The sequence below is a fragment of the Melospiza melodia genome, chromosome Z (genome assembly GCF_035770615.1).
Source record: "Melospiza melodia melodia isolate bMelMel2 chromosome Z, bMelMel2.pri, whole genome shotgun sequence".
NCBI lineage: Eukaryota > Metazoa > Chordata > Aves > Passeriformes > Passerellidae > Melospiza > Melospiza melodia.
The window spans coordinates 3,897,351-3,909,373 of record NC_086226.1 but is presented as its reverse complement, the minus strand read 5'-3'; the positions used below and the strand labels follow the sequence as shown (position 1 = coordinate 3,909,373).

The 12,023-nt window shown below is 37.9% G+C and overlaps 1 protein-coding gene across 1 annotated transcript in view; it reads right to left on the bottom strand.

The window, feature by feature from the left end:
- RIT2 (Ras like without CAAX 2) overlaps window positions 1-12,023 on the bottom strand; it is a 176,196-nt gene that overhangs the window by 80,930 nt on the left and 83,243 nt on the right. Inside the window, exon 4 of the mRNA XM_063180569.1 lies at window positions 6,187-6,378. Within this exon, the coding sequence (XP_063036639.1) occupies window positions 6,187-6,378 (192 nt within the window). The remainder of the gene's footprint in view (window positions 1-6,186; window positions 6,379-12,023) is intronic.

Genomic DNA, 12,023 nt, shown 5'->3' with positions numbered 1-12,023 from the left:
GAATTGATTTTCATCAGACACTGATGGAAAATGGAACTACATGAATATCCATGGGAAATGAACAACCAAATGGAATAAAAATGGATGAAAGAATGAATTAAAAATGCAATAAAAAATTCAAATAAAGAGATCCCTAGAACCACTGAGGCTGGAAAAGCCCTCTAAGGCCATTGGTCCAACCATTCCCCCAGCCCTGCCAAGGCCACTGCTGCCCCATGTCCCAAGTGCCACATCCACAGAGGTTTGAAATCCTTCCAGGGATATTCACCTCAGGATTTTTCCTACTAAACTTCCATTATGGTTTTGTAGTTGTTGTCTAGGATTTTGTTTATTCAAAAATCAAAGAAAAAATGAGTGCATGGTTCAGAAGTACAGTCTGTAGTTAGCAGCAGCAATAACAGAATGAATCAGTAGGTTTGGATTCTGAACTGAAAATGTGTCAGAAAGAATTTTATAAGTTTTCATCTCACTGAAACACCACCACAAAAAGGCAAAGAAGATGGCTGTCTGAGCCTCCCTCTGCTGTCAGCAGCAAGACAGACTTCTTCCCAGGCAGATACATTTCATTTTATGGGACACTTCTATGATATGTGATAAATCCTGGTTTTCTGCATGAATTTTATAGAGAGTCTAGCCAAATCATTTAATCTCACAATTTACAATGTCTGTAATTAACACAAATGTATACTATTCATTGTTAATAAGCAGCAAAAAATGCATTTTCCTTGACTTGCAGTTCAAGTTCAGAAGGAAAATTGAAACCATTCATTCTTGGTGTAGGACATTGGTCAGAGTAATGGGAAACAAGAATCTTTCTTCAGTACAGATACTTCTACCCACCTTACATTTAATGTTTTCAAGAGAAAGTGGAACTGCTGGTGTTGAAGTACAGTTACAAATTTCAAAGGAGTTTTAATCCCAAAAGAAAGAGAATTCAGCCTGATGCTAAGGTAAGAAATTCGTAATACTACAGACTCATGATTCATAATATGAGTAAGGGAGCATCTAGTAAACAGTGCTTCATAGTCATGCACTGAATAATAAAAAAAAAGGAAAATATAATATCATATTCTTGAAGTATTTTCAGTGTCTCAACCAGGCACCAGAAGGTACAAACTGACAATTTTTTATATATATACCAAAAAGTTAGTCACGCAGAAGAAACCAAACCAAAACAATTTTTTAAGAAAATAAAGCTAAACACAAACAAAGCAAAGCAAAGCAAAACAAAACAAAACAAAACAAAAACTTTTGTCTGTCTCAGACTCAAATGATATTTCAAGGTTTGAGAAGCGTAAAAATAGAGCAACTGTCAAAATGAAAACCTAAAAGTTGACATTCACATTGTCTGATAATCGGTCGCCCTGTCTTGAGCAAAACACAGAGTAAAATCTCATTGAAGTGAGAACATTCAGCTGGTTCTGATCACAAAAACTCACTGTAAACCTGGTTTGAAAATTATTTTCTGGGTATAATAAAACTTCAGGGGAAAAAATTACAATGAAAGCTCTGTAATACATTTGCACTCCGAGTAATACATTGCTCTGTGTTAAATCACAGAGCCACAGAACCACAGAATGGTTTGGGTTGTAGGGGACCTTAAAGACCCCCATTTTCCCATTTCCCATTGGGCAGGGACACCTTCCAGTGCTCCAGGGTGCTCCAAGCCATGTCCAGCCTGGCCCTAAATACTCCCAAGGATGGGACAACCTGTGCCAGGACCTCACCACCCTCACAGGGAAGAATTTCCCCCTAACATCTGATCTAAACCTACTCTTTTTAACTTTGAACACACTCCCCTTGTTCCACCGCTACACTTCTGGATGGAAAAGGCAGATCTCATGTTGATTTTTTATTTCCTACTAAAGGAGGGGGTTGCAGAGGGAAATGCTTTCAAAGGCACTGTTGCTCTCAGATTTTTGCTTGAAAGCAGTAAGACAACTTATGGGTGGAAAGGTAAACAACTGCATAATTCTTTTCAGGAGAAAAACCATACTGGAAAAACTAACAGCTTTGATGACAGGCTTCCCAGAGAGGGCAGGAGCTGGCAGAAACATGAGCTGCCCTCCTAACTTCGGAGGAAATGGACATCAGCATATTATACATGGACTCAACTGAGCCCACAGCCAATTCCTCTGGGGTCAAAAAAACCAAATATGGGAAAAACTGCTCCATGAAGGCTGTGATATTTCTTCATGGATAGAATTTCCACAGGGGTTTTAACATCTACATTAAAAGTTCAAAACAGCTTATAGAAATAATGTTTTTCAGCTCAGACTTACAGCACATTATTAAAAGGAGCTGGAGTAGTAAGTTCCCCTCTAAATTTCTCAATATAATTAATATTTTGGAGTGATTAGTAGGTTAACATTTTTGTATATTTTCTAAACAACATTTCAGTAATGCCACAAGTCCTACCTATTAATTTTTTTATATAAAGCTGCAATTTAACATTAGTATGGCATGGGCTTGAATTGCTTCAACGTATTTTTTAAAGATGAATATGTTCTAATTAGATATTTATCTGTTACACATGTTTTAAACAGTGTGAATCAGGTGTTCATCTGGAGTAAAGAGACAAGGTGAAAGTATCATCATTACCCAAAGTGAAAGTATCAGCATTTTTGAACAGCTGGTCCTACATGTTTCTGAAAACCTGATGATAATTAAAGACATGCAAGCATACATTTACTGATCTAATGACTTTGTTGTTTGAAAACACTGAAATGAAAACGTTACCTAATAATTTAGTTCTGTATTTTTCTATCAAATAGCTATGGAATAGAATGCATGCAATAATTAAGCGTTTCTTCAAGCAATGGCTGAAAAATCAGGGAATGGACATGGATAAATGTTCCAGACCAGGCTGGATGAGACTTGGAACCAACCTGGTCTGGTGAAAGGTGCTCTCAGCCATGGCAGAGGGGTTGGGATGACATGAGCTTTGAAATCCCTTCCAATACAAACCATTCCATGATTCTGTGAATGCCTGAGCAATTCATGCCTGTTCGGAGGGGGATGGAGGGCGCCTTGTCACCACATAAACATCAAGATAATGATTTACTCTCCTTCCTATCCAGTTTTTGTGCAATTTTTCCCATCTTGTTCAGAGAAAATTGAAAGTATTTATTCTTTAGGCTGGTTAATATAACTAAAACTTGCTTTAAGAAGGAGCACAGAAAAAGCCATTTCTTAGAACGTTAGAAATCACAAGCACAGATAAAAACTATAATTTCACTGAGGCCATTATAAAGTGAAAATATAATTTAAAAATAATAAACTCATTGGGTTTTGGTTTTCAGCAGTGTTTCTCTTAAATCGCAATTTTAATTGCAGAATAATTTTTTTTCTAGTAGTCCTGTTGATAGATTTGAAGAAAGCAGCATACATCATTAACTGCGCAGTGTGGGGATTCACATTTCAGACAACAGCTCTGTCTGGCCAAGCCACTAAAGCCCATCTAATTGTTGCAGAATTGTCATTAAATGCAAATGTTGCTCACGAACGTTGAACTTAGTGTTATGTCCTGAAATAACATTAATAACATTACAGTTGTTTTAATGAAACTCATAGAAGAAAAATGTCATTAAACAAAGCAACAATATTAGCCCTGGTGCCCTGGTCAAATTCCAACCTGGCTGATTGCATTCTGACACCTACTATTTTTCAGCTCTTTGAATTTGATGTGCTTGTGTACCTCCCTGTTTGTTCATTGATATGTTAATGCTCTACATCACCAGCTCATTGCTGCCTGTCACTCCAGAGTTAGCTGGCTGTCACTCTCCACCATCCAAATGCTTTTAATGAAGCTGTAACCACAGTGCACGACCTTGAAGAGAGCCCTTTCAATCTGCCTCCCCAGAGCTCATCCAGTTCCTTAGATATTGCTTAACCTTACCAGGGAGCACAGATAAAACTTATTTCAGTGTTTGTTAAACATAGAGCACAGCCTCATGTCCCAGTTCTGAAATAATGAAACACTGGAAAGCATTAATATGTGCTTAAAGCCGGGCACAGAAGTGTCATCCCACGCAGTTTAGGTCAGGAAGGTTCTTAGACCTTCAGTTTAGGTCAGGAAGGTTCTCAGAGCAGTATCTGCTCTTCACCCACACTTAACCAGGATTTGCTTTGAACTGTGGAGTGAAATCTAAAATGGATGAAATTAAAGTGAAGATAAATTCTAGGAGCACGACTTATACACCTCAGCACCAACTAAATACGCAGACAACAGCCATGGAGTAGAGATAGTAAAAATTTAAAAACAATGTCCCAAAATATGGACTCCATAAAAAGTTGTTTTTCTCTACTGTTTGTTCATAATACTTGCTAATGGACACATAGTCATATTCAAAGTCTTTATTTAAAGGAGGAGATCTACTTTACACTACCTTACTAGTCTTTGACTTAAGGGTCAAGGTCTGGATTGCAGTACTTGAGAAAACCCTTCTGACACTGCCAAATGTGTTGGCATTAGGAGAAGGCTCGCGGAGGAAAGCATTCTGAAGGCCTAAATTCTGTTTCATTGAAAACTTTTAAAAATTTAGGGGCACAATTTGAATTTTCCTTGTTCACATATTCAGGCAGGATCATCAGTGGTGACTTCATAGAACAGTTTTGAGTGTGTCTATCACATCTCACAGGCTTAGTTTATAATATTATTCCCAAAAGCCCCCTCATGCCCCTTTAGCTAAAATGCTGCAGGTGAAATCCAATCCAGACATTCATGAGCAGTAATTTTCCTGTTTGTGAGACCAGGCAAGATCACAAAGGAGCATGTAAAGGTATTTAAACCAGGCATATATTTTTATATATGTTGACAGGGATTAAAATATAAAAGTTCAACAAAATTTGAGACCAGAAGGAGATCGTGCCAAAGACTGGTGAAAGAGTCTTTGTACCAATTAGGAAATAGAGCACTGCTGAAACCTCATCTAGGGGTAGCTGTAGGTAATCAATTATATCCTGCTTTGGGATCAAGTGAATGTCCAGTTCTCTCAGCAAAACAACTGAACCCACATCCTTCCCCAAATCCTCATCTCTCCCCTTCTGTTCTGGCACCAGTGTTTGTAGCCCCTGTTAAACTGCAGCTGGATTGTCACCACCAGGGTTTTGTCACAGCCTGATTTGGGGAGGAAGCCAATGATCTGGAAAACACATGTGACGTTTTAAATGTACATAATCAGATCTTTGAGACTAATTTCAAGCTCACTGCTGTCTTGGATTTTCTTCAGGTACAATAAGAAGACAACAAAATGGGGAGAAGAGTGACAGTATAAGTGGAAAAGAGTAGATAGGATTGGTGAGCACAGATGCTAATGAACCAAATGAACACCATTTTATTTAAGTGTTACATATGCCTCCACAGAAGTCAGATATTTTAAAGCAGTTCTAGTCGTAGATATTTTCTGTTCAGTACACCAAGCCATTCTAATGTGATCTCTGTCTGGCTCACCAGCACAAACAATAAAGAAGAAGTAGAAAGAAAGAAGAAACAATAAAGAGGAAACAAAAGGAAAAAAGTGAGCAAAGATTATCAAAGACATTGAGAGAGCCACAGTCATGGACCTTGTAGTTGAAAAAATTCTGTTGCTCTTTAGGTGGTGGTAGCTGAAATCTTGTAAAAGAATCAAAGTGAATTCATGTCTTGAATGTCCCCTTTTTACCTGAACACTCTGATAGCATAGTCACTGGATCTTCAGGCAAATGTAGTCTCTCATATATTTCTTTTTTTTTACCTTTTTTTTTTTTTTTTCAGTCTGAGGTTGAAAAGCATTTAATCAAATCTAGCATGTTTGGGGAAAAAAACAAAGCTTCGTTTAATGGCTGGCAATGTCAAAGAAACCAAAGGTATTTTTCCACAGAGGCTCTTTCTATGTTTTATATATATATTCAACATATTTGTATATATTTATATTCATTAGCATATATAAATCTTTTGACAACAGTATTCAAAGTTTTTTCGAGTGAAACCAGAAATTTTAGATGTGATTTGCCAAGGCTGCTTCAAGTTCCCTGACATATGAATGAAAGGCACCACAAAGACTTTAATTCATTACAAATTTGTTGTTCTTTGATTAAACCTCTCCTTGCACTGATAATTCTCAGCAGCCCTGCACAACATATGCTGCAGAAACCCCTGAGGCAGCCAAGCAAAGCCAAGCCAGAACCAGCAGAGAAGGCTCTTACCTGTCTGAACTCCTCCAGGTCTATTTTGTTTCCCACCAGCACCACGGGGATGTCGTAGGTGTGCCGGACACGATAAATGAGCTCCTTAAACTCAGCTGCCTCCTGAAAGGATTGACGGTCTGTGATGGAATAGCAGATAATGAAGCCTTCTCCACCTCGCATGTACTGGTCCCTCATGGCTGTGAATTCTGCCTGCAGAGCAGGAAGAACACGCTCAGTAATTTGGCAAAGAAAATTATCCATCTGTAAATTACAAACTTGCAGAAAACTTCCCTACATAAATTCACATTTTTGTATTACCCTTGTAAACACTCCTAGCTGGAATTTGTGCATCCTTCCGGGTTCATCAACCTCAATAATAATGATTTCTCTCAGGACTTCTTCTCTTCTTTTACCATCAAAGGAGCTCTGTCCTCTAAAAATATGAACTTGCAAGTGCCTGCATACAGAAAATACTATTTCATGTATTATCAGAAACTTCTTCAGTGCTCCCAGTGCAAATAGGTGACTTGCCACAGAATGAATATTAACGGGTGTAGAAGAAATTATATTACTACCTAGGAACTGGAAACAGGTACAAATTCCTTATTATGCACTCAATTCAAAAGCTCAGGAACATCAAAAAGACAACAGGGATCCGATCTGTAAAAAGTTCTACTTTTTTAAAGGGTCACAGAAAAGATGGAGGTTTCATTTCAGTGTGCGGTAATGTCATTAAATGAGAATGAACAATTTTAAACAGTGCAAGAATTGGCCCCATTTCCTCCTCCTGCATTTTTATCATTTTATGTTTATTGTCACAGCAGTGCTTCTTGTTACTGGTATGTTTTTTTTCAGAAGCTTTTAATTACTGCCACATTGTACAAAATTCAAGATTTAGTTTTCAAAAACTCATCTTAGGCACTGTGGCTTGAGAATATGTTTTAAAGCCAGTATCTTTCTCAAGTTTGTTTGTTTTTCTTGATCACAGCCCAGAATAACCCAATACCATGGCAACAGTCGGTCAGGATCAGAATCCTCCTGACAGAATCAGTTCTCCAGAGATATTAAGATGCAGGAAGGTCTGATAAAAAAGGAATGCACATATCAACATTGGACCATTTCTATGAGCAGCAGCATGCAGCATAAAATCCTGTATTTTTTACTCTATTGAGAATTTAGGACTTTTTAAGACAGTTTAGTTTACATATATATATCCTCAGCCTTTGCTGAAAATTGAAGTGAAATGGATTTCTTATGCTCTTTTAAAAGTCTCAACCTTAAATCTCTCTCAATACTTGCTCATGTTGGTTGACAATACTTGCTGTGAAGAGACTTTCATGTTGACCATTATCATTTATTTATGATGTATCTTTTACCCAAGGGCTTTATATATCATCCAAAACATTTCACCTGCTGCAGGAATAAGTTCATCCAACTAAGCTTCAAAATGGCAAACTAATAGGCAATTTAAGGGTAGGATTCTGCTTTGAGACTTACTCAGAATTTGAAAATCTCTGAATTATCACCCCATAGCACACCAGGAGAGTTTATTAACTACAAAGCTACAAGCCAGAGTAGGCCAGGTCATAACATACCCTATCCTCTGGAAAGTGGATATGCAAGCACTGGGGCAGCTGAGCACTGAAGATATCAAACAGAAAGGATTCCACACTCTATGGTTTGGACAAGACATTGAACAGAGCTGTGTCTCTGTTCCCAGGTCTCTTCCAGACATCTACATTAGATAGCTACTAGATTAATAAATGATGCAATAAAAATCTATGCATAACATTCAAAGCCTCCATGTTGAGAGAAGGGAGTGCTAATAATTAAACACAGTCATTAAATCCATTATCTGCCCTCAGACCCCAGGCTTTCACACCAGAACAAAGATCTCACTGCAGCCCCTATCCCATGCGACCCTGATTTTCTCCTCTTTGCATCAGTGCCTTGGTGTGACAGTATTCACCGGGCTCCGAGGAAGAGACGAAGATGTGACTCCATGTTTCAGAAGGCTTGATTTATTATTTTATGATATATATTATATTAAAACTATACTAAAAAGAATAGAAGAAGAAGGAATGAATAACAAAGGTTTGTGTCTCAGACAGAGTCTGAGCCAGCTGATGGTGATTGGCCATTAATTAGAAACAACCACATGAGACCAATCACAGATGCACCAGTTGCATTCCACAGCAGCAGATAACCATTGTTTAGATTTTATTCCTGAGGCCTCTCAGCTTCTCAGGAGAAAAAATCCTAAGGACAGGATTTTTCATAAAATATCATAGCTACACCTTAGAACTCTTCTATACCATTTTTAGGAGGGTAGTCTCCTTTATAGGAGGAACAGAACTAGTCCAGATTCCTTCAGGCTGAGCAACTTCAGAGAAGTTAAATTTGTGGATTAGGCTTCTGAATTTAGCTGGCTGTGCAGCTGTTGTCCACTGTCTAAGCTGTCCTTGTAAAAGCTGGTAAACAATTCAATGCCATTAATGGATTACAGGCTGCTTTTAATGCTGTAAAATAGTTATACCATTAGTTATCTGATTAGCTATTTTTTGCAACTAATATTTATTTTTAGAGGGTTTGTACAACTGAGTGGAGCTGATAGCTAAAAGTACATGTTTTCACATGGGACCCAACGCCCAGCCCAGATGACCTGTCTCCTTGAGTTAGAAATTCCATAAATCAACTACTGTACCACTGCATGACAGCCCTGCACAACCTTTTACAAAGAATGAGCTCTGTTTAAGTGAGGTGATCCACCTCTAGGAAGTGCTCAGAGCTTTGTACACTCATTTATAGCCATTTATGGCAAACCAAGAAGGAATTAGGTCACGCATCCCTGTTTAAGTTACTCACAGTAAGTGATGTTCTGGAGCAGGAGTACTCCCAGAATCACTCCCCAGGGATGCTTAATGGCTTTCCCTGACTGGCAGGAGGCCCTGGGTTCCTAATTTCACACACTGAATCATTCCAAAGGGACAAAGTTCTCAGCTTTTAGGACAGACGCTTTTGAGTCAGAATCATCTACCTACACATTCTGGTTCATGCCAGGGCATAGTTAAAACTTTCAGGATAGGAATGAATTTACCTATGCAAATTTTTATTATGACACATTATTACCGCTGATAAATTAGACTAAACAGGCAAAATACTTTAGTGTCATTTTTGAAATGATCCATTTTCAGAGGCATTAGATATTCTGTGCAAACTGGATTGAGGACATAGAATTGGCTTTCTGTTGTTAACTCAGCTAGTAATTTCCATTGCAATTTTTTGATGTTGACATTCATTTCTCAGTTTTTTTCCCTTGGCACGGTTGCTCAGTACAAAGTCAAGGACTCCAAGATCAAACATAAATAAGCCTGTTTTTTGATTTCAAAAGAAGTTTGTTTTTTTTTTTTTTACCTTTTCACTAGGAACCTCAACCTAATAATATATACTAAGAGAAAGAATAAATTTATTTACCAATAAATACACTAAAATCTTTGCAAATCTGTATGCATATTATACAAAAAAGACAAAGGACTAAGAAGAAATTACATCTTTTTGTTAATTTTTAAGTACAAGTCTTACTTCAGATTCCACTTTTTTCATGTTTATCTACAGCAAACAGAACTGAAACTCAAGTTGACCTGGGTTTTGTGAATGTTCAGATGTAGAGACAAAACCCAAGGTTTTACAGATTTTTAAGTAGCTTTATTATTATATTTCATCCCTTATAAAATAGGCTGTGCATCTGTCACACTAAAATCTTCTTTAATTTTTTCCTGCTGTAAAAAGGACCTCTTAAAAATCAGTCAGGAATAGTACTGGATACAAATTTCTACTCAATAAAGGGAAAATACAAAACATTCCCAAGTCAGTAAATGCCAAGGGGAAAAGACAGAAGGAAATCACACCCCCTCAAAAGGAAATCAATTCTGAAAATTAAAGTGAAGATTTGTCATGCTTACAGCACTTTGCAGCTTGACATCAATCTTGAATACTCTCCTGTGTATTATGACTAAGACTTAACTGAAAAGTGTGGTAAAAACTCTTTTGAAACCAAATCATCATTCTTCTTAGGAGATGTGATACTTGAGAACAAGCATCAAGTTTGGACAGAAACAAAACAAATTTTCTCTAAAAGTTGAAAGAAAGGAGCATAACTTTTTCCTTTTCTTTTTCCAGTATAATTGAATGTAGAAAAAAAAAATTAAATCCACTAATCCTCATAAGACTATATATTTCTACCTGTTGTTGAAGAATGCTGACAGGAAAGTCTCTTGATGGTTAGGTTGCTCCTAGAGAGATGTCATATTTGCCTTTCTTCAGTGATCAGGCATCTGACATGATTTTTCATAGGTGTCAGAACAGCCTCACAAAGATGTTGCACAGCTTCCTCATCGTGCTTGGATAGGTCTTATCCAAGCATGGATCCATGCCTGCACCCACCTTGCTTCCCTTCTCCCTTATTTATCTCCCTCTAATCTCTCTTCCTCTAACTTTCCTGGGAGGCATAAGAGCAGAGCTTGTTTTTGAAGATGGGGAAAGAGGAAGCCTTGAGTGTATTTGTACATTTTTCCTCATCATGAGGACACTCACTTGTTCCAGCAGCAGCCCCACATTTCTCCTGACCTATGTGCAATTGCCAGTGTACCTGTAAAAACCTATTTCATGGCCTTTTAATCTTTCAAAGGTCTCAATTCTACCAACACTTTGTCTTTCATAATCCAATCCATTCACACTGAAGAAATACTTCCATACCTACACTTGGGAGAGTGCTCCTATTTCCACATTTTGTTGTCCTGTATAGTCTTGCTTTTTCCAGCGGCTTTTAAGAAAAAACTTAACAAAAAGAATATGCCTAACCTCTGTTTTCTCTCCTTCATCTTGATTGATACTCTTTTATCTCACATTTCACAATGAGCAAGAGAAATTTTTTCACGGAAAGCAGTATTTTTTATTAATTTTAAAATTCATACTGTTATCATGGAAATATAAATAGAACTTATATGTTGGGGGTTTTTTCATTAGAAATCAGAATCTTTTCCAAATAAGATCAGTATCTTAATGTATCTAGAAGAGGAAGCAAAGTGATTGAGCAGTAAAGTCACACTACACTTAGATACCCAGACCTTTAGGAAGGGTTGGTCTATGTGTTATTACCAAACATTAGTCTGGGTGTCATGTTCAGCTCAGGACAGCCCTGCCTTGCTGAGTAAAAGAGTCTAGAATGATGTAAAATAAAGGTCAGCAAAGCCAGTTTATTTCTTTGCTGTTTCCTAAGTATTTCCTCCTGAACAATGCTGGAGAATGAGTGCTGGGTTAGAAAAGTTTTCATGCAGCTCAGAACAGAAGTTGTTTAGAGGCAGCATCTCCCACATCACCACTTTACACCAGCAGAACTCCAAAGTGAAGCCATTTCTCCCAGATCCCCATCTTGCCCATAGCTAAGAGATGGCCTTGCCAGCCCCAAAAAGGATAAAAGAAGAAGAGCAACAGCAACAAAAAAAAAATTGACAAGGCAATGAGCAGAGGGTCACCATTCCTGCCCCTCTTTTTCATTGTGTGGTGATGTGTTTGAGCAGTAAACACAGCTTGCAAGTGCAGTCCTTCCCCACACTCCTCAGAAGTGTGGTGCTTAGAAATTTAGAGATGCGGCACCTCCGAAGCAAAGGTGTCATGTTTTTCAAACTACACACACACTCCACACATCTTGATGTCTGTTCTGGTTTTTTTTATGATCTTGGCTTGTGTCTCCGGAAGAGGTCAGAGCCTCCCCAGGGAGGCCAGCCTCACAGTTTGAAGAATGTCACTTTCTATATCTTCTTGTCTTGTGTTCTGCTTGACTTTAGAACCAGGAA